Source organism: Osmerus mordax, chromosome 3, assembly GCF_038355195.1.
Source record: "Osmerus mordax isolate fOsmMor3 chromosome 3, fOsmMor3.pri, whole genome shotgun sequence".
Lineage (NCBI taxonomy): Eukaryota > Metazoa > Chordata > Actinopteri > Osmeriformes > Osmeridae > Osmerus > Osmerus mordax.
The window spans coordinates 21887126-21909896 of record NC_090052.1 but is presented as its reverse complement, the minus strand read 5'-3'; the positions used below and the strand labels follow the sequence as shown (position 1 = coordinate 21909896).

The 22771-nt window shown below is 46.8% G+C and overlaps 4 protein-coding genes across 7 annotated transcripts; 2 read left to right on the top strand and 2 right to left on the bottom strand.

The window, feature by feature from the left end:
* Positions 1-241: 241 nt before the first annotated feature.
* elac2 (elaC ribonuclease Z 2) lies at positions 242-9384 on the bottom strand. Of its 2 annotated transcripts, none has more exons than XM_067233510.1 (24): positions 8933-9384; positions 8795-8845; positions 8617-8687; positions 8374-8438; positions 8005-8062; positions 7578-7646; positions 7150-7311; positions 6756-6811; positions 6533-6591; positions 6371-6443; positions 6126-6238; positions 5835-5933; positions 4608-5610; positions 4345-4430; positions 3813-3934; positions 3622-3718; positions 2987-3125; positions 2813-2851; positions 2522-2631; positions 2250-2349; positions 1903-2023; positions 1718-1796; positions 1188-1332; positions 242-887 (listed from the first exon to the last, which is right to left on the bottom strand). In XM_067233510.1, exons 1-24 carry the CDS (start codon positions 9259-9261, stop codon positions 627-629), a joined length of 3507 nt encoding a protein of 1168 aa, XP_067089611.1. In that variant the 5' UTR covers positions 9262-9384; the 3' UTR covers positions 242-626. The 2 variants fall into 2 exon arrangements, with proteins under 2 accessions (XP_067089611.1, XP_067089612.1); XM_067233511.1 differs by having other exon boundaries at positions 5472-5610.
* Positions 9385-9839: 455 nt separating this feature from the next.
* Positions 9840-17720, bottom strand: map2k4a (mitogen-activated protein kinase kinase 4a). 3 transcript variants are annotated; one of them, XM_067233507.1, is made up of 14 exons: positions 17677-17720; positions 17293-17547; positions 16572-16607; positions 15294-15326; positions 13323-13425; positions 12827-13001; positions 12383-12502; positions 12095-12214; positions 11943-11994; positions 11694-11821; positions 11221-11298; positions 10979-11127; positions 10751-10796; positions 9840-10591 (listed from the first exon to the last, which is right to left on the bottom strand). In XM_067233507.1, exons 2-14 carry the CDS (start codon positions 17429-17431, stop codon positions 10478-10480), a joined length of 1293 nt encoding a protein of 430 aa, XP_067089608.1. In that variant the 5' UTR covers positions 17432-17547; positions 17677-17720; the 3' UTR covers positions 9840-10477. The 3 variants fall into 3 exon arrangements, with proteins under 3 accessions (XP_067089608.1, XP_067089609.1, XP_067089610.1); XM_067233508.1 differs by lacking the exon at positions 15294-15326 and having other exon boundaries at positions 17293-17706; XM_067233509.1 differs by lacking the exon at positions 15294-15326 and having other exon boundaries at positions 13323-13413; positions 17293-17698.
* Positions 17721-17939: 219 nt separating this feature from the next.
* On the top strand, positions 17940-19709 carry tmem220 (transmembrane protein 220). Its single transcript, XM_067233506.1, has 6 exons — positions 17940-18115; positions 18320-18349; positions 18462-18522; positions 18760-18883; positions 19005-19064; positions 19178-19709. The coding sequence occupies exons 1-6, from the start codon at positions 18014-18016 to the stop codon at positions 19308-19310; spliced, it is 510 nt and encodes a 169-aa protein (XP_067089607.1). The 5' UTR covers positions 17940-18013; the 3' UTR covers positions 19311-19709.
* A 381-nt stretch (positions 19710-20090) lies between these two features.
* On the top strand, positions 20091-22771 carry sco1 (synthesis of cytochrome C oxidase 1). Its single transcript, XM_067233505.1, has 7 exons — positions 20091-20422; positions 20595-20711; positions 20937-21027; positions 21149-21346; positions 21542-21634; positions 21768-21883; positions 22154-22771. The coding sequence occupies exons 1-7, from the start codon at positions 20255-20257 to the stop codon at positions 22286-22288; spliced, it is 918 nt and encodes a 305-aa protein (XP_067089606.1). The 5' UTR covers positions 20091-20254; the 3' UTR covers positions 22289-22771.

Here is a 22771-nt window from a genome sequence, read left to right as displayed (position 1 = left end):
CTTCTTTAGTACTTCTTTGGCATAATGTAAGAGAATGGAACTCAGAGGTTAACTGATCTACTGCTGGAGTTATTTTTTTGGCAGTAACATGAATAGACATTTCAGCTGTCTTCACTTAATTCAGATGATTAATATTACATCAAAATGGCACGCTCACCCCCCGAAGCTTGGTACGCCACGGGACCTTGTCATGCAAAGATCAGAGAAGCCGTCATATTGATGGATATCATCATCACTCAGGGAGAGACCACATTTAATATTTAATCGTTCAGGGATACATCAATGGACACATTCTCTGCCAATCCCTTACAACAAAAAAACTGTTTATTTGGTTTAACCAGCATGGTCATGTTGAGATTCATTATCTTTTCATATAACTTTATTCTTCAAATAAAAACTGAAAGACATTGTTAATTAATTGGTGTGGTATGTACACACAAAGGTCATCTGAAAACTATACACAAACATGCTTATTATTCAAGCATTTCAAACATCTCATTTTATTCATTCAAAAGATGTTAGTCCTCACACAGTTCATTCAAGATCAATGCTTTCTCGCTAGGAATCCGATGATGCTGACTTCTACAGTTTGTTTCCAAGGGCATTCGTTCGACTCAAAAAGGTCCTTAGCTGGCTTTGAGTTTCTTAGTTCCCACGCCTTGAGGGCTGTCCTCTTCCTCTTCTTGTCCTCTCTTGGCCCCCCGGTCAGCCACGTCCTGGGTCTCGCCGGGTGCCTTGTCCTCCACAGGGCCCGCGGGGCCCGGTCCTTTTACCTGCCGGAGCTCCCTCCTCCCCCTCCTCTCCTCCATCTCTCCGATCTCCTGGGCGAACAGAGCTTTGAGAGGAGGGATGAGCCTGGGCAGGACCCTGAAGTCTCCAAACCTTATCTGAGGGAAGGAGAGAAAGAGTTGGGGAGGATAGAGAAGAAAGAGGAGGAAGGAAGGAAAAAGAAAGAGGGCAGCGAGTGTTCATTGAGAAAGAATGAAAGACTGTAGTGGACAGAAAAGGGTCAACTCAGAAGTGAGTGCCGCACCATATGACACACACACACACGCGCACACACCAAACAAGAGACCTGGATTTAAAGTCGAAAATCTGAAACAGCAGTGTGGAGAGGAAGTCAAAGTACATGTTTGTCTGTCACTGGCACCTTCCAAGGTTTCACCACAGGCCTACGACTGACGTACCCTCATGTGGTCGAAGGATATCCCCACGCGGTCGTTGAAGTCCTCGCTGAAGAGCGGGATCTTGGCGTAGCGCTGGCTGAAGTGGTTCAGCATGATGAACTCAGCCTTCATCTTCATGCCTATGTTGATGGCCTGAGAGGTGGTGCTAGGGGAGAGGAAGGAATCAGAACCCTGGGGGAGTCCCACTACACCTTCTTCCTGCTCCACCTGTCCCTCCACCTGTCCCTCCCAACGTGGCAGATAGAGAGGTCGCGATAGAGAGGTCGCGATAGAGAGGTCGCGATAGAGAGGTCAGGTAAAGAGGTTGTGATAGAGAGGTCAGGTAAAGAGGTCGCGATAGAGGTCAGGTAAAGAGGTTGTGATAGAGAGGTCAGGTAAAGAGGTTGCGATAAAGAGGTCAGATAAAGAGGTCGTGATAGAGAGGTCAGATAAAGAGGTCGTGATAGAGAGGTCAAATAAAGAGGTCGTGATAAAGAGGTCAGGTAAAGAGGTCGTGATAGAGAGGTCAGATAAAGAGGTCACAACCTCACCTGTGTCGCTTCTCCCTGGCCTCCTCCTCCAGCCCGTCCTCCAGCGTGGCCTCGTGAATCAGCAGCGTGGCGTTCTGCCCTGCGTACACCCACAACCCCACAACCCACAGGTTAACACCACCGCTGTGACTACCCTCTTGGATGCCTGGTGAGGGTGCTTGGGCGAGGCGAAGGGGGGTGCTGACCCATGTGTGCCAGGCTGTCGCTGGGCATGGTGTCGCCAGAGAAGACCAGGTGCCAGCCGGACGGGTGCCGGATGCTGCAGCCGTACGCGTTCTTGCAGTGCCGCACCGCACATGTCTGGAACTGGAGGGGCGAGGAGGGGAGAGGAGGGGCGAGGAGGAGCGAGGAGGGGAGAGGAGGGGCGAGGAGAAGCGAGGAGGGGAGAGGAGGAGCGAGGAGGGGGGATGAGGGGAGAGGAGGGGCGAGGAGGGGGACCCAGAGAGAAGACCAGATCATACTTCAAGTCTGCTTATACCAGTGGAAGTACATACTGACATGGGTACGATGAACATGTATTCAGCTCCTTTACCTTCTCTATGTCTGACTTCCTCAGCATGGCCTGAATGAAGTTCTTGGTCTTGAACTTAGGGATCTCGGCTCCCTCACACAGGAACCTGTTAGGTATGATGCTGGAAGAGGGAGACCAGAGGACGAAGAGATCAGGGGAGAGACCAGAGAAGAAAGAGACCAGAGGAACACATCAGGGACCATGTGTTTGTGGTTTCTACATGTGCACATGAGGTCTGTATGCTGTGTTGAATGTGTGTGTGTGTGTGCTGTCTGAGTAAGGTGTGTGCATACTTGACGTGGCTGAGGATGTCTTCACAGTGGTCATGGTACAGGTTGAGCCAGGTCATTATCTGAGAGGGCGCCACCAGGTAGATAGGGCTGAAGGCCCGGCCTAGGTTGGTCTGACAACAGCAGCACAGCTGTCATTACACAAACTCACCAGAAGGGGGAGACAAAAGACAAGACGGGGTCCGACACGAAACCAAGGGCTTAACGAACACGGTCAAATCAAAATCCAAAATAGCTGTACGCAAACAAAGACGGCTCGAGGATAAAGCATTTCTTGAGGGGTCAGTTACTCACCAAAGCCTTCTCCCTCTCGTACAGCAGCTTAAACAGACCCTGCACAGTTAAATACACAGGATTACTCTGTGTTCTGTGCCTACAATGTGTGATTGTGTGTACGGAGTGTGTCCTACAGTGGTGGTGTGTGTGTGTGTGTGTGTGTGTGTGTGCAGAGGTGGTCTGAGAGCTCACGGTGTGGTGGTCTGCGTGCATGTGGGAGATGAACACGGTGGAGATCTTGGCGAGGGCCGTGTCCACCTCGTCTCCATAGTGACGGCACAGCTGGCCGAAGGTGCCCTCGCCACAGTCCAGCAGGATGGACTGGCTGGAGCTGGGAGGCAGAGATACAGGGATTAGCACACACACACACACACACACACACACACACACACACACACACACACACACACACACACACACACACACACACACACACACACACACACACACACACACACACACACACACACACACACACACACACACAACAGAGACACACACAGTAGAAACACATACACAGCTAATAGGCATTACGCACCCTCACACATATCAAGTATCAAGTATCTTTATTGTCAATTTCTTCACATGTCAAGACATAAAAAGGAATCGATATGACGTTTTCCCACTACAACACTGTACAGTGGAATCACAGCCAGACCTGAGCACCAGGACTACACTGCAGACCTGAGCACCAGGACTACACTGCAGACCTGAGCACCAGGACTACACTGCAGACCTGAGCACCAGGACTACACTGCAGACCTGAGCACCAGGACTACACTGCAGACCTGAGCACCAGGACTACACTGCACGCGGACTTTAAGCACCTGGTGTTGAGCAGGGTTCCACTGACGTTCCTGACCTTCATGGGTATGGCAGACCCAGTCCCCAGGAACACCACCTCAGGGTGCCTCTCCACACGCCCTGAAACACAGCCCCATCATCCCCGTCACCACGGTCACCATCAGCACCACAGTGATCTCCATCACAGACATCATCATCATCATGGTCAGCTCACCAGAGAGAACAGTGGCGTCCGTGGAGCGGAAGTTTTTGCACGCCTCCACTTCCTCCAGGAAGTGAGGTAGATCCTCCGCCTCCTTCACAAACTCCTGGGGGTCACATGGTGGGATGGCATCTCTGAGAGAGCGGGACAGAGCACACGCTAGGGTCACACACACGCTAGGGTCACACACACACGCTAGGGTCACACACACGCTAGGGTCACACACACGCTAGGGTCACACACACGCTAGGGTCACACACAAGCTAGGGTCACACACACGCTAGGGTCACACACACGCACTAGGGTCACACACACGCACTAGGGTCACACACACGCTAGGGTCAGAAAACACGCTAGTGGTCACACACACACACATACTAGGGTCACACAGCTGCTAGGGTCAGAAAACACGCTAGTGGTCACACACACACAGACACTACTGAGAACACACACACCTAATGATAACATACTCACACACACAATTACTGGTCTCTCTCTCACACACACCTCTAAAACATACATTACTGATCACACACACACACACCTTTGCCACTCCATCTTGGGTCTCAGCTGGTACTTGAGCAGACACTCCGCTCTGACGTTGGGTACATGCAGGGAGGCCTGGGGCTCCTGCACGCACACACACACACACAGCATCAAAACACCCTTCGTCCCAACAGCAGGCAAGTGTCAGATCAGTGGTAGAGAATCTGACTGTAGATTAAAAGAGGTCACAGATCGTGCCTGGTTGACCTTGGTCTGCATGTGTCTGAGCTGAGGGAAGATCTCGGGGTGGATGAGGTTGACCTTGGTCTGCATGTGTCTGAGCTGAGGGAAGATCTCGGGGTGGATGAGGCTGACCTTGGTCTGCATGTGTCTGAGCTGAGGGAAGATCTCGGGGTGGATGAGGCTGACCTTGGTCTGCATGTGTCTGAGCTGAGGGAAGATCTCGGGGTGGATGAGGCTGACCTTGGTCTGCATGTGTCTGAGCTGAGGGAAGATCTCGGGGTGGATGAGGCTGACCTTGGTCTGCATGTGTCTGAGCTGAGGGAAGATCTCGGGGTGGATGAGGCTGACCTTGGTCTGCATGTGTCTGAGCTGAGGGAAGATCTCGGGGTGGATGAGGCTGACCTTGGTCTGCATGTGTCTGAGCTGAGGGAAGATCTCGGGGTGGATGAGGCTGACCTTGGTCTGCATGTGTCTGAGCTGAGGGAAGATCTCGGGGTGGATGAGGCTGACCTTGGTCTGCATGTGTCTGAGCTGAGGGAAGATCTCGGGGTGGATGAGGCTGACCTTGGTCTGCATGTGTCTGAGCTGAGGGAAGATCTCGGGGTGGATGAGGCTGACCTTGGTCTGCATGTGTCTGAGCTGAGGGAAGATCTCGGGGTGGATGAGGCTGACCTTGGTCTGCATGTGTCTGAGCTGAGGGAAGATCTCGGGGTGGATGAGGCTGACCTTGGTCTGCATGTGTCTGAGCTGAGGGAAGATCTCGGGGTGGATGAGGCTGACCTTGGTCTGCATGTGTCTGAGCTGAGGGAAGATCTCGGGGTGGATGAGGCTGACCTTGGTCTGCATGTGTCTGAGCTGAGGGAAGATCTCGGGGTGGATGAGGCTGACCTTGGTCTGCATGTGTCTGAGCTGAGGGAAGATCTCGGGGTGGATGAGGCTGACCTTGGTCTGCATGTGTCTGAGCTGAGGGAAGATCTCGGGGTGGATGAGGTTGAGCTGGGTCTGGATCTTCTGGCTCCGCACATTGTGGACGGTGCAGGCCTGCTGGTTCAGGATCAGGTGCTCTGTGGTGGAGGGGAACCTGGGGGGGGGGGCACACGACACAGGGACCGTCAGAACACCGTGGACAGGCAGGAAGGACAGAGAGGGGGAGCGGGAGAACAGGATAGAAACATGAGCCAGATCTAATGAGGGTGTGAGTTTGTGTGACATTACGGTGGGCGTTTGTGTGACGATTAAGTCTTGGGTAAATGGGAGTGTGTGTGTGTGTTTACGTGATGAGCGTGTGTGTGTGTGTGAGTGTACCTTTCCATCCACTGTCTGTACTCGTCAGTGTTGAGGACAGTCTCAGGGGTCATGTGGACCACGAGGACAGCCTGCTCATCTGACCCTCCTGTCTGGTACCTGCACACCAACATTACACCACATTACACCAGACCTATCTGATATATACTAAACCACATTGTAGACCCATATTAAACCACACAAAACCTATATCACACCCACAGTAAACCACATGGGGCCATCCGATAGACAGACTGACACAGACCTCGCCAACTCTGTTAACTCTCACCGACTGTCGCTATTGGCTGTTACCTTGCCAGCTGCTGATTGGAGCAGAGGGGCTGGAGGAACTCTCCGGAGGGACACTCCACCACCAGGAACACCAGGCCTGGGTCTGTAGGTGTACAAACCTCCTCAGGCTGGATCTGAACAACAACAACAACAATAATAAACAACAACAATAAACAACAACAACAATAATACACAACAACAAAAATCAATGATGACAGCAACAAATTCGACAACAGCGGCGATGACAGGAGCCAGTGTGCCGGTACCTCTCTGCCTTCATACGTGACGCTCCTCCCGTCCTTCAGGGTAGAGATGATGGGACCGATGGCCGCCGTGCCCCTGCGGAGAAAACAGGCTGCCATGACAACAGCTCCTCTCAATCTCAGTGCTCACAACCTTAACCTGCGTCCGTGACCATGTCTACTTACACAGGAAGTCCTAGCTCCTTGGCTTTCATGACCAGGAAATTCCCTTTCCTGGGGTGAAGCTGTGAATGAGAAACAGGAACTTGAGACGGTTTGACCACTGATACACGATTAGAACTGTGTGTCGTTTGTTGCACTTTCTGATGAATTACTAAAGTGTTATGTAAATGTGCTTGACGAGAAACAATGCGCTTTCCATATATAACCCACGTGGTATAAATCTCACCTTGCAGACAAACGCTACGACCAGGGAAGGGTCGCTTGTCTGCTTTCCTCTTCCGCCTAGGAGACCACAAACACAGACATCAGCAGACATGCCTTGCTCTCTGGGTACAGAGGCAGAACTGTGGGGGTAACTTGAGAAATGCATCGAGCCTGAAATTACACCCTTTTATATACAAATGTGGTGGTTAAGAAGGGGGGTATCATTTATTTCCAAACAAAGAAGTACATTGGGTCAGTTTACTTCTGTATACACTAGACTCCGCTGCTGGTTCTAAGTCTAAATCCAAACTTTGCTTACGTGAGCCCTCCGTAGCATCTCTATGAAGCCCAACAATGTTTTAACTAGCCAATCGAATGGCTAGGACTCGAAGCAGTGTCTCCTCCATAGGTCTTACCTGGACTGTCCGGACTCCTTCTCCCTCTGCTGCTGTCCACAGGGGTGTCCTCTGCGTCCTCCTGCCTCCACAGCTCCCTCCGCTGGCTGGGAGGGGAACTGCTGGAGGGGCTGGCACGCCCAGAGCTAGGCACACGCTTGGAGCAGTCTGCCCCATATTGGGCTGTAGAGGGGGGCGGGTGGAGGAGGAGGGGGTGAGGAAGGAGGGGGGAGGGAAAGGGTGATTAACAGTCACTCCAATCTGTCAAATGCAAAATGCTGTCACCTTCGATCACAGGTTAGAGAACTTACAGAAATCTTACAGAAATCCCTGAATCACTATTGAATCCCTCAAATGCCTTTACGGGCTCTTTATTAACTACTTTACTATGTATCAACTTGTTATAATAACTACTTAGGACTCTGGCAGTCTGATACGGAGGCGCTCACCAAACAGGGGTACTTGGGTGACGGTCATGGTTTCATCCGAGTACTGTTCCTGTGTGTAGGGTCTGACCGCTGGGAGGAGGAAGACAGCACAGGAAGAACACAGCACACTTCCTGTTATCATGTGTGACAATGACTTCATGTAACTAGCAAGCATGTTATCATGTGTGACACGTACTGTGACATGTAACTAGCAAGCATGTTATCATGTGTGACACGTACTGTGACATGTAACTAGCAAGCATGTTATCATGTGTGACACGTACTGTGGCATGTAACTAGCAAGCATGTTATCATGTGTGACAATCAAGTAATGTAACATGACATTAAGTGTTACATCAACCTGGATGTTACTGCGTCTAAAAAAGACATTATTCAGCATGTTATGTGTTCCATAGACATTAAGCAGCATGTTGTTGGTTTAGAATACCCAGCTTAATCTCTTCCAGAGGCCCGGAGAACACACGGATGGCATCCACATACTTCTCCTGAATCAGACAAGAGAGAGACAGAGAGACACAGACAGAGAAACAGAGAGAGAAGGGATGATGAGAGAGAGGCTTATTACACAGGCACAGAAAGAAGGTAATATCGAACCCTTGACTAGAGGACTCCTGTAATCAACACACACATTAAGAGTGTGCGTCACAAACGGGATCACCATCCTATCAGTGATCAACTGAACATTTTGTTCCTTCTCAGGCCCCAGTTCCGTTACGAGTCATCCTCGAGCGGTCGGCATGGCGCCGTGAAGGCACGGTTTCGCTTTTCACGACAGTGTGACGGTGTTGTGACTGACCAGCTGAGGAGGTCCGGACAGAACGCACTCTGGAACGCCGGTGTCTTTCAGCGTCAGGATCAAACCTGCAATACAGAGCACGCAGCTGCAAGGTCATGATTAACTGTATGGCTGGACCCACATGTCTAACCCTTAACTGACTTGCTCTAAATATCCACGTTTGTTATCTTTATACCTTGATGAAGTTAAGGGTAAAGAACGGCAAAAGGTCATCAGTCAGATCAAATCAGTGTATAACCCTACCTGACAGGCCTCCTACATTGTCCCAGCTCATTCTTGTAAGGAAGATGTTGTCCAAGCGAGCAGCCTTCAACCTGACCAACACATCACAGTTACTATGCATACCGGGTTTCTGATGTATCACGTTGATGGTTGTAATGCGACACATATCTAAAGTTTCACGAGACACAAACCATCTTACTTGTGTTCCTGCATGAGTCTCTGCGTCCCTTCGCCGCAGTTGAACAGATACCTGCGACGGGGAAGGAGTTGTTAGCGAGGCCTTAGCTTTGGGACACAACAGTCTAACATTATGATGCAACTCCGCTGTGTTTTTTACCTATTGAGGTCGGAGAAAACGTATATCGATGCGCCATTGTCCCGGCTTCCCGCACCGACCACTTGGACGTAGACCGTGGTTGGACCGAGCGTATCCGACCGTTTTCTCTGCTCTCGTGTCCGTACGTGCCGTAGAGTGTCTTTTGGTTTGGATTTCTTGTAGCTCATTTGATGTTGTCCGGGAGCGTTCGTAGACATTGTCCGTTGATGCAGTAAAACAGTTTGGTGAAAACGACGATTACTATAAGCCGTTATAAGGGGCAGCCCAGTGAATGTGCATCTCTCGAGTAGCAATGTAGAAAGCTTCAGCCCAAAGGACACTGTAGTCATACTAAACACCCAGTATGATGTTAACTAAAACACTGTCAAATCGCATAACGACAACACAAAAAACTAATTGTATACGATTGCTATAACGTCATTTTACCTCACTCCACACATTGAGTCAACACTTTTAGAGGTTGACACGTGAAGGTTTCTTCCGGCATCGAATGATGACGTTGCAAGCGCACTTATCATTCATTGGCCAATTCTTTCAGTCTGTGGTCCACTAACGTCAGTTTCTGAAAACGTAGGCAAAGGGAAGCTACGGTATTTGAGATACACCATGGGTCAATTCCAGTCCTTTTAACAAGTCTCAGTTACAAACTTCTGATCTGATAGAATGTGACGATGAATGAATGTGGCTATATTGAGCACACGCAGACATTTATTGACTTATTCCATGATCATCTAACCGATACGTGGCTATGAAGACAGCGTATTTCTGAATAAAAGTACATTTCTTAATGTCAGTGCATATACTTTAAATGTACATGTGTAATAAAACTTGAATGCAAAATATAAAAGCACTTTAGCTATTCAATATGCACATAACTGAAATAACACCAAGTCCGAACCAGCAGCTTACCTTCTCCGTTTATTCTTCATATTTATATATTTATATATATATTTGTTTATATATATCAGCACATACGGAACTGCACAGTTAGCGCAGCCACCTTACAACACAAGATGGCGTCCTGATCAGACATGACCCCCGCCCATCAATGCTTTTACCTTTTAAATTGCTTTACACCCTAAGAAGCGAGGTTTCATTGAAAGATACCAAAACAAAAACGACAAAAAACACAATGCATAAAGTCACATACATGGAAGAGGTGTGGGGACAAATTCACAAAGAGAATGAATCCAGTATGTCGATCATAACAGTCTTTTCAATCATATAATCCATATGTGATTTACTCTATAAATACATCATTCCAGATTTGAAATCACTGTAACCGTTTCCATATTGTAGAGATGAGGCCTTCCATAGCATGACGATAGCACAATACCCTGGAATATTCATTCAGTTACTTAAACTTACATGAGTGCGTGTGTGTGTGTGTGTGTTTGAGAATATAGATTGAACACAGACATGACTGAGATGAACATCAGTCTCATTGCACATGGAGTCGTAGGCGTTTCCTCTCTTTAACACTGCCGTAATGGGAAGAAGCAAATCTTTACACCAGTTTGTTTTGATGTTTGTCGTTGTGGCGGTTCAGTCCACGTACATGGGGGAGCTGGGTGAGGTGGGCATCTGATCCAGGATCCTGCACACGTAGATCGCCACATCCACAGACCGCTCCTCAAACATCAAGATGAACGAATGTTTCTGGATAGAAGGGGAGGAGGAGAGAGTGAGTGAGGCAGAAAGAGAGAGGCACAGACAAATACACACACCCACAATGTTTAGAGTGATGCCATGTTCCCGTCTTCTGTATGTTTGACAGTGAACAGGGCTGGAGGGTTGGGGGGCTGTTTATAAACTCACCAGCAGCTCTTTGTATTTCGGCCTCTTGGACTCGTCCTTGGTAAGGCTGCAGAGATGGGACAGAGAGACAAAGACGCTCAAACCGATACACTGGAACCACCAGGTGTACTTCTAGTTCTAACCCAGTGACAGCTATTTTAGTTGTAGTCCCAAATTCTAAACTATAATTATAAAACAGTCATGATGGTTGTAGTTCTGTGTGGCAGCCATGTCTGTTGTAGTCCTTACCACAGGTTGACAAAGCTGATGAACTTGAGGGAGAACTGCCTATCCTCAGAGCTGCAGAGCTGGGGAGGTTCTCCCTTCACCACCTGGGTCAGCTGGTCAAACACACTGTTCCACTTGGGATAGGGGAACCGGCCTGTGGCCAGCTCATACTGGTGACAGAGCAGAGGAGTGAGCGTCAGGGGGGGAGGAGGGGGGGAGAGAAAGCGTAATGATCGTGCGCTGAGGTGTACGGTATGACCCACCAGTGTGATTCCCAGACTCCAGACATCAGATCGGACGTCGTAGCCTTGTCGTGAGGCGCTGGGGTCTATCCTCTCAGGCTGTGGAGAGGAGGGAGGACGAGAGAGGGGAGGGAAAGTGGGGGAGAGGAGGGAGGACGAGAGAGGGGAGGGAGGACGAGAGGGGAGGGAAAGTGGGGGAGAGGAGGTAGGACGAGAGAGGGGAGGGAAAGTGGGGGAGGGAAGCCAGAATAGATGGGATGGGAGGAACAGAGGGGAAATCAGGAAGAAAAAAATAAAAACGTTATTTTCTCCCTCTTTATTTATCGTTTCCATCCCCTGCAATATTTCAAAAGATTTCAAATGACAACTGAAGAGATGACAGGAGAAGAGTGCTCCCTGCTCAGGTCCACAGACACGGAAACTAAACCCTGTGAAGACACCCCCCCCCCCCCCCCCCCCCCCATGACCCCGGAACCCTAGGTCATGTGACTCACAGCCATGTAAGGCCTACAGCCGGCGTCTCTGGTCTTAGCGATGGAATCCACCAGCTGTCCACTGATACCGAAGTCACACAGCTTGATGTTCCCATTCCTGTCCAGGAGGATGTTAGAGGGCTTGATGTCTGGAGAGGGAGAGAGGAGAGCAGGGGGAAAGTATATCATGGACTCATTAGTAGTGCGAGTATAGAGACTGTTTCTTATCGCCCTCTGCCCAGACAGGTATCAAGATGGCGGTCACCTCACCTCTGTGGATGATTTTCAAGTTCTCTTTTAAGTGGTTTAGTGCTTTCACAGTCTGCAACAAAGACACAGCGAGCTGTGAGGTCTTTGTCAATCACACTAATAACAAGCCAGGTACAGTAGATAAGAAGCAAAGAGACGGGCTGTATACTCACAGCTGATGTTATTTTGCCTAATATTTCCTCTGGAATCACGTCGTCTAATTCACAATATACATATTTGTAGAATTTATCGAAGGAGGTAGACATTAGTTCCATACAGATCCAGCAGTCGCCCTGGAAGACATGCACATTTTATTTGTTTAGTAGTTGCCTTTATCCAAAACAACTTAAACAGTGGAGTGGTCAGGAGGGTTGAGGTGAGAGTGGAGGGGTGAGGTGAGAGTGGAGGGGTGAGGTGAGAGTGGTAAGGTCTGGAGGGTTGAGGTGAGGAGAAGGGCTGACCTCTCTAAAGAGAGCTCCGTAGAACTGGACGATGTAGGGACAGTCGCTGCTCCTCATCACCACGTCCAGGTCCATCAGCAGCTGCTTCTGCTCCTTCTCATCCACCGTGGAGCGGATCCTCTGCACACACACATACACACACGAGGGCAAAGTCAGTGTACAATCTGTCAAGTCCTCAATCTTTATTTTTCTATATGTCTACCTGTCTGTTTTTCTCTGCCTGTATCTCTGCCTCTGTTGTTCACCCTGTCTCCCACCGTCAGACTGTTTTTCTCTCTCTCTCCGTCTGCCTGCATGCCTGTATCTCTCAGACTGCCTGTCTGGCTTCATCTCTCCTAGTCTCTCTCAGCGTGTCCCAGTCCCCTTCCCCCCCCCCCCGCCACAGGGTCACCCAGACAGTGAGCAGGGAGACAGGCCCAGGCGACTGAGCTTCAGGTGGCTCACCTTGACAGCCATGATCTGGTTGCTGGGCTTGTGAACCATCTTGTTGACGGAGCCGTAGGCCCCGCGGCCGATCTCCCCCAGGTCCTTCAGGTCCTCGGCCGTAAAGTCGCAGTGCTGCTCCGCCGAGATCTTCAGCTTCCCTGACGACTCGATGCTGTGGGTCCGCAGACGCTCTCTGGAGGCGGAGCGAGGGGGGGGGGGATGGGATGATACAGCACCATGAGTAAAATACTGTCTATAACTGGTGACCGGGCTGAGTAAGTGAATACAACCCCTTAATGTGAGATAAGAAGTTGTCTCTGTCTCTCTCTCTCCACCTCCTGTCCCTCTCTTTCTATACACGTCTTTCTCTTTCTCACTCTCTCCTTTTCTACATCTATCTTCACTCCCACACACACTTCTTCTGCACCCTACTGCTTCAAGACCTGAAATGACTGCATTTCACACAGTTGAAAACAGTCATTCCACTCACATTTATAGAAGGTTCTGTACTTACATGTGAGGGTTCTGGAAGGGGGGTCCGGCTGTATTCAGGGTGAATCTGGTCGTGGACTTGATCGGAGGGTTGGCGAAGTTTAACTTCAGCGCTTTACGTTTACCTGGAAAGGTGGGAGGCAGGGCAAAGATGACCTCAGAGGCAGAGCACAGGGCAGGCAGCCGGGGCGGAGACACACACCCAAACAAACACACCATACTGAAAAAACGGAATGAAAGAAACTAAACAAAAACACTGATATGGGAGGAGGAGAACCCACAGAGTGAGGAGGGTAGAGGTCAATTTAATCCAGAGGATTCTGGTAAATTCACTCATTAAGTCATGCTTGTTTCAGTCCATGTCGCCCATCTTAGTGATGGACCTGGCCCCAGACACACATGTAATACCCTCATCCCCAGATACAGGCAGGTGTGTTTCTAAGTGCTTCATACATGTAAATGCATCTCCAGCATATTGTACCGTATGGGTCTTGGCTACATAGAGTATATGTTGTTTACAATTCAACTAGAACGCAATACCGACACCAAAAAAAAATGGCCGACTTGTTGATTTAAGAATTACAGGAGGAAAGAGATAAACAGGACAGAAACTGCACCTCTTCAGAAAGGCCTTCTGTTCCTGGAGAGAACTGTGGCTGGATGTTTTTTTATTTATTATCTCACCTTAGAATGAAGGATGCATTCTGTTCCCTCCCTCCCTCCACACCCACAAACACCACAGGAATGTGTGCATTCAATGCCAATAAAATGTCACACACCATCTAAGATTAAGCCTACAAGTGTCCACACGTTCCTGAGCACAAGTGTTGTGCTCAAGTGCAGCCCAAAATCACTGCAGTTTAAACACCTTTTTTATTTTTTTATTTTTTACAAATCCCCAAATTGTGAAAACAACACCACAAACATTAAGCCTCCTAACTCGGTTGGTTAGTATTGAAGTATGAATACCACAACTGACAACAAGTAGAGATTCCATCACAGTGTTTGAGAAAGACACCAAAAATAACAAGGAAGACATTGAATGTTCTGGAAGGCGGTTTAGTAAGGATTAGGCAAAGTGAAGAGGAGGGACTGAAAGAGAGATCCAAATTTTCCTTTACTGAAAGCTCAATGCGGCAGGTTTTGAACATGGTAACAAGCTTGGAAGCACTGGGCAAACTGATACCTGATCTAACATGGAGCCAACCACTTAATACATGATGCAGTTTTGTTGCAGTGTACTATGTAATGTTGCACTATGCCTGGTAGCTCTGATGTGGTTATTTTGCACAATGCCTGGTAAATATAGAGCGTTCCTTGACTGACCACGGAAATACTTTTAGAATTATGCACTTCTGATACTTGATGTTCCGGCTGTGCTATCTACATCCACTATTTAAGAACAGGTGTAGTTTTAAACAACAAGATCAGAAGGGGGACAAAGATGGCGGTTGTTTAGGCACACTTCTACGTGCACTTGCTGCACTAGGTTCCGTAAGCATGTGACCTGATACTTCCTCATTTGGATTCTCTTCGTCCTGCCTAGGAAAGGGGAACCTCATGCTGGCAAGTGTGATGTATTTAAGACAAACGATTTTTGTTTGTACAGGAGCTCCAGGTACAATAGAATGTCAATTAAATTATGTTGTCTTGGTACAGAAAGTCTGGGTAGACCCCCCCCCCCCTTCCCCCAAGGTGGGGTTAGTCAGGCACAGCAGGACAAACTCCCTTATTACATTTACATTTAGTCATTTAGCAGACGCTCTTATCCAGAGCGACTTACAGTAAGTACAGGGACATTCCCCCGAGGCAAGTAGGGTGAAGTGCCTTGCCCAAGGACACAACGTCATTTGGCACGGCCGGGAATCGAACTGGGAACCTTCAGATTACTAGCCCGATTCCCTCACCGCTCAGCCATCTGACTCCCATCCTTATACCAGCCTGTCTACAGGTTGACAACACTGGGTGCTGAAACAAAGGAGGTTTAGCTTACTTGGGAGTGCTCCTGAGAGGTTTATCTGAAAGCCTAGAGATGAGAAGAGAACCTTTAAAAAATAAACCCTCATAGTACACATTGGGTTTTCCTAGCTGTAGAATTCCACCTTCCCAGCTGGCATAGCAGAATTGAGAGTTCCCAATGAGTCAATGGAGTCTGAAACACAGTGACCACCAGTTTGGTAATAGGATAGCTGACAAATGAGTGACAACTGGGGTGTAACGTAGCAACAGTACTGACGTAGAACCACTAGCTTCAGACAGGGCCTGAACGTGTTTGATCATATCCCCTCAAAAGTCTGACCATCACTAGAAACAAAAACCAGAATGTGAAATGTGACATCCTTGGTAACAGGTTAGAATCCTGGTCTCATGGCACAGGAGGTTAGGGTTCAGGGGGATGAAACTGCCCTCACATAACTGAACCGGAAGCCCTTAACCCTACAGACCTCCATTATAGGATTCAAAACAATATTCTGAAGATGCATGTGTTGCATCGCTTCTTCATGTATACACATTAGCACACAAAAACAACCAAAGTAACCTTAGAATTATACTGACAACAGCAGAGACAGGGTAAACAGGGCTTATGATGGGGATGTAAAAATCAACAATAGACAACCTACAAATGGAAAAACATAAACAAAAACAAAAAAAAGGGGGGGGGGGTGTAAATGGGACAGATAAACCAACATTTGGCAGAGTCACAGAAGGATGATAACTAGTGTTGTAGGACCAGCTCACCATGGTTCAGCATCGAGTCAGCAGGGTTAGGTGTGATAAGCAGCAGGAGAGCAAGGGGGAGGGGGGGGGGGGGGCAGAGAACATGACGGAAATGTAGTGTTTCAATACACACACAACTACTGATTACAGAATTACGCAATAGGCCTGAGCGGATTTCTCAATCTGAATTTATTTTTAAACTGTGCTTACTGATCGTCAAAATGTGGTATGCGAGATGCTTCTAGAACAAGCAACCTTAGACATGTAAGATTAACCAGGAATCGATGCTAACATATTGTGTAAATGCAGTATCACTGGTTGCATCATTCAATGCAGATTGCACTGAAAAAGGGTAGGACAATATGTTGATGGTTGCTATTGCTTCGGCAAAAGAGAACTATGAACAAAAACACCTACTTTACAAACATTTCCGAGTTCAATCAGGCAGATAACCATTATTAAATAATAAAACATTTAATTTACCAAATCACTTAAATCTACCTACAAAAAAGCATTATGATGACTTCATCTGTAACAGAAAACATGTAGTTACCTGTTTCACTCTGGCACCTCCAGCACGTGTTGGATTCTGTAAGTTAAAATCAAACAAATCATGTGTAAAAACATAGCTACATTTGCAACTACTTACTGATGTGCTGTTAACTAGTTAGTTGTATTACGTTGAATGTGTGTAAAAGGAAGGTGTCTAGCTGGCACCTTTTATTTCTATACTCTATAGATTAATAGCTAATTAATTAGGATGGTAGTTGGAAACGTTCATTTATTTATATACTTAAGGATGGCCCATCACTGTGCTTTATAGCCTATTCGGATTGCCTGGCTATCGTAGCAGGCAAGCTAACGTTAGCTAGCTAGCTTGCTAGCGAAACCAGTCTTGTTGAGGGGCTAGACTACTGTAGATACGTGCTATTATCGTTAGGCTAGGGACGGGTTCAGTGCAATCTTAAAGCTTTGAGAAATTAGAATTGTGCCGATCATCACCATTGCAATGCATACCGATAGTAAAGCCTACGTTAACTAGCTAATTAGCTAACTAGACATGAAAACCAACATTATAAAATGCTAGTAAGTTAGTCACCTAAATATGAGTCGGGGTAAGTGGACGCATTAGCTAGCTAGCCTAAGACTGACGCACAAGAAACAACTCCACAGCAAAGCCAGTGTTAATAGTAACTAACGTTACCTACTAGCTAGCGTTAGTAGCTTACGGCAAGCTATCTGGTGCTCGGCCATTTGACGTTACCCATCCTTACCTTGCATGCTGCTCATTGTGGTTATGTGTTGCGACTGGGTTTGGTGGTGATGTGACGTTGCTGTCGATCCTGCGGTATTGCTGTTGTGGCTGGTTGGTGTTGTTGAGTTGGTGTTAGTGTTAGGACTGGGAGTCGCCATTGTTGTGTTTGAATTCCTACAGCAGCAGCAGCAGCACCACTCGGCTGCAATGCAGAGTAGACTAGGCGAGCAACCAACTTCACCCTCTTCACTCCAGACACAGACAGAAGGAAGATCTGAATCCAAAAATGGAATTGAATGATGAGACGAGGTACAACTTTTACGGCACAGTGGTGGTTCTTTATGTATATCTATCTAAGAAACACAATTAATCGTTAACTGATATATGTCCGTTTTAGTCCAACCTGTGACCACTGTTCCATTAGACACGCAGACACCTCACTGACTGACAGCAACCCGCTATCAGCTGACTAAATGTCACTTGCAAATGTGAACACCCACTACTTCCGCTTCGTTGCTGTACTGTGGGGCTTCAGGATACATCGATTTGTATTCCCTTTGACGGTGGATGTGCAGGGCTGCCTTTCACATACCTATTTCATTGGTTAAATGGAAAGAGCCCAGCCCATTTGGTGTACTTTGGTTTACAAAACGCGGATCCCTGCCGTAAGAACTCCAATGTTGCCCATGAAGAATTTCAAAAGTTTGCAGTCTAAACTTTCTCAAACTTAAGGCAAAACAATGGGCGAAAGTAAAAATAGCCAAAGTAAATTTCCTCAAATTATTTGGAAAGCCTGCAATCTTTGTATGTCTTTCTTTTTCGCTCTAGCAACGTATGTTCAGGTAAGAATCCCTGTTAAGAGATCATAACGTTCGCCTTTATACATAGGCCCACTGTATTATCTAGCACAAGTTAACGTACTCCCGCTCTTCAGACGCCGTGGCACATTCATTGTTTTACCTTATTTCACACGCAGATCATGCATGTACTCCATATATTTTTTAGAACATCTTTATCTTATCCTATCGTTTGTCTTGTGTCCACAGGTTAATGACCCCGATGCTGCGATATGGATGGTATGATTACATAATTCACACAACAATTCACAATATATCTAGCTGCATATAATATAAGGTGCAAACAATAATGAGTTCATTATGACAAGGCGTAATAGCTGGCTCTTTACAGGTAGGCTATGGAGCACCTGCCATTTTGTGTTTCTTGATTGGACTCAAAGCAGATGTAACAGGTATGAGAGCCACTTGGACTTCCAAGTCTTCTGATTCGATTAAGTTCAATGCTTCTTTCAGCATTTTGAAGGTGGAGCACTTCTTTAGTGGCTGCTAATGCTACCGCATGAGATCACAAAAAAAAAAAACGATATGTGCCAACCCTGCTTTACCCAATGAATTGACAACTATTTTGGGACTGACCTCTATTCTCTTTATTATATTACTTACATAATATCATATCTGTGTTTTGTCAGAGACCCTACCTTGGAGAAGGCTGGCAAATCTCCATGTTCTCATATCCAGTGCTGTTGTTTCCTTGCTGGGATGGACTCTGTACAAAGAACGCATCACAAACATCTTCCAGAGGGAGGAGGGAAGGTAAGCTCACAGGACATGCTGTTATTCTCAGTAACTTTGTGTTGGGGAACCAATTTGAACTTGACGCATAACTACCAGGTGATACAGTCAGATAAATACAGTCTCTCTTCTCTGTCTCCAGGGAGTTCTCAGGTCTCCTGTTGACGGTTGTCTGGCTACTACTGTGTAGGCACTCTGGAAGGTCAGCTTCGTTAGTAGTAGTCTTTACTGCAGCTTGATTGTCAATCACATTTTTTAAAGGGTGATCGCTGTCTTATAAATATAAACTTGTCTCCATTCTCATCTCTCCTCCAGGAGTGATGTAGGGGTTGGAAGGCTGTTTCCGGCTGTTGCCATCACAGTGTTCCCCATTGTGTCCTGGCTTTACTATTATATCAACAAGGACCTGAGGTCCAGCTGGCCATCCCACTGCAACACTGCCATATAGTCAGGTAGTTTTATAAGTTAGTCTCTCCATCTGCTGTTTCTCCATCAGGATGTAAGATGTAAAAACCTGTGGCAATTAACTCTGTGATCCTGATGGTGTTCAGACAGTCTGTACTCTTGATCAGGTATGTTAAGCACTGAGAACGGCGCCAACATGCCGTTAAAAGGGAAGATGTGAAAATGAGGATTTATGCTTAAACGCACTAATTGTAAAGATGTTTTTCAGTGAAGAAATGTCAGGTCTGAAAGTATTTTGTTTGTCTGGATATACTCCTTTCTACATATCTATACATTCCTGAGTGTAATTCTCTTATGATCTCTGCTGCTTTAGTATTTTTGTAATCATTTTATAGGAAATAGTATTGGATTGGATTGTCCTGATATTAAATTCAAAACCTTTTATATTTGAAGTAAGGCACTTATTATAATGTATTTTCAACCTTCATCCTTACAGCATATGGCATCAACTATTTGAGTTATTGTTCCAATTTTTTCAATTTTGAAGAATAATAAAGCATTTAATATGGTTAATAATTGCCTCCACGTAACAGTTAGTTCTTTTTTGTTTTTAGGACTGCAGATCAAGAGGTTGTAGGTTTAAATATCCCTGTACTGTACGTAGCTGGATATGTGATGAAAAATATTCCCACTTTCATCTCTGCCACTAGATGTCAATAGAGTGTACGTGGTGTTCAGAGTAGACAACCGAAGGAAATCCGTCATTTCCGTTCTGTACAGAAATTCCATTGGGGTCTCATTACTGATCTCGGAGCAGATTACAGGTACTCCACAGTTAACAGCGGATGTAGTAGTTGGTTTAGTATAATATGAGCACAGATCTCAGATCGGGTATTTGTATGCGTTTTTGCCCTCGTCTTTTACATTGTATAAACTTCTGCCAGGACTTCCGTAACGAGCACTGGCTGTAGTAACCGGTCCAAAATCATGGCATTGGGTCTATCATATCAAACGATGGGATGTCGAGTGTTAAGTCGTGTCTTCCTCCAGAAAGGTGTCAGCAATTATGCTGTCTGCAGATTCACACACAGCACGTTGTCAGGACACACCAGTTCCGTACACACAGACTCATCGTGGAAAGTCTATGGGCTGCCGGTAGGTCAATGGCTTACAAAACTACTAACGCTTGTGGGTTAAATGTACTGAAACGTTTGCTGCCGAGTCTGGGTGGCATGTCTGTAAATGGTTATAACGCGTTGGCATCACTTCGTGTCTTGCGTGTATAAAATGCGTTCTCGTGTCCTCTACTGTCTCCACTCCTAAACAGGCGAAACTGCGTTGGAGTTTCACATGCAGATCACCATGGTCTTCTGTCCACAACTTGCGATCATTTTCGTCTCTACCTCCACCGCCCTCTTCTGGCGACAAATCCAAAAAGACAGGGGTACGATACATACAAAATGATGTACTCTAACAACTATAATAACGTCCTGAATTGGCTAGGTTAAACAATGTTTTTTCTAAATATGTTTAACCTCTGCCTTTTCTTTTTTGTTCTTGAATAAAACTGATCTTATAATGGTATCTGACTATCTGCCCAGCATTTGCATAGCCTTTTTTAGTAATGAATAGTGTTGACATGTTCGCTATGTCTCCGCCCGTCCTCTAGCCAGTAACCTGGAAGTCGTTAGCGATAACGTTCGCTCTCGGCGGCGCTCTCCTGGCTGTGATGAAGTATTTCAAGAAGGAGAAAGAAGAACGTGAGTGTGAAATAAAAGTCACGTATTCCTGCACCACAAACGACCCAATTGTGTGAATAGATCTGATTCATTTACAAGAAGTTGTAATGAATTCAAAATCCGTTACTTATCTCTGTGTCAGTGATTGAGAAAGAGAGGACCAAGTCGATAGGGAAGCCGGCTTTGGGGGGGCCGTTCTCCTTGGTGGACCACAACAACAAGCCCTGCAAGAGCGACGACTTCCTTGGCCAGTGGGTGCTCATCTACTTTGGCTTTACACACTGTCCTGACATATGCCCTGATGAGATCGAGAAGATGATAGAGGTGGTGGATGAGATAGGTGAGAAGCTTTCTCTGTTATAATGTTGTCATCAGTTATGTATTCACAAGTGCTCAATCTCTTGATGGGTTTTTATTTTTTTCTTCTTTCAAATCATCACATTAAATGTATTTGACATATCTTTCATTTGTTTCATTCTGCCGTTCTTTTTTTGTGGACATATTTGTGGTAAATGTATTTCCTCTGCTTCCGTAGATGGTATCCAGTCCCTCCCTAACCTGACCCCCCTCCTCATCACCATCGACCCTGACAGGGACACAGCAGAAGCCATGGCTACCTACATAAAAGGTACACCATAGCAAAACAATGATTCATCTGATTGAGATGCAGCCACTCCAAGGCCCTCTCGGCGTCCTGTCTCTCCTATCTAAGCTGATTGAGATGCGGACACTCTAAGCCCTCCTCTGTGTCTTGTCCCCAGACTTCTCTCCAAAACTGATCGGGCTAACTGGAGCCAAGGCCCAGATAGACCAGGTGTCTCGGGCCTACAGAGTCTACTACAGCCAGGGCCCCAAAGACGAAGACAACGACTATATAGTAAGTCCTACGCATCCTTTATGTTTATATTATATTAACACAGGTACGTGACACATTTTAATAAGCAGTTAGTGAAAGTTTTGTCCACTACAATCAGCCTGACACGATCTAAAAATGTTAGATCTAAAAACACTACTATTATACCCTGCATATGTGAAAACAACTGACACAATAAGCCCTGTTTTAGCTACTCCAATGATACGATGACAGCGGTTGTCTGATAGATACAGCCTGCTCCAACCGGGATCCCCTCCTCCCCCGTGTCCTCAGGTGGACCACACCATCATCATGTACCTGGTCGGTCCAGACGGGGAGTTTGTGGAGTACTTCGGCCAGAACAAGAAGAGTAGCGAGATCAGCGGCTCCGTCGCTGCGTACATGAGGAAGCACAAGAAGGGAAAGTAGGAGGAGTGGCCTAATGTCGAAACAAAGACCGTGACGATGATGAGGAGGAAGTTGCAAAGCGCTGCCTTCTGCCCCCCACCAGAACTTGGGCACCTTCCAGCACCTTCCTGCCTCTGGCCCAATGAGAGACGCTGTCCTGTGATGTCACCGGCGCTGCGGTGTATTTATTTGAGACTACTGCAGAGATAAGATGTCTGTGATCAAACATTCCCCCCTTTCTCTATGTGTAACTCCATTTACAGATCTGCTATGACTCTAGCAGACCACAGTCAATCAGTTATAATCATTTAGTGTTATGAAAGGATCTGTATGTTTGATTAGCTTCCCAGTGGTGCCTTCAGGGTACTGGTTCATAGTTTGGTTGTTTTTTGCAGCAGGTGAGATGAATCACAGGCTCTTATATGTATGTTTTTGAATCCCTGGATAACTTACATTTACATTCAGTCATTTAACTGTATATATTCTGTTCTCAGAAGAATCCTG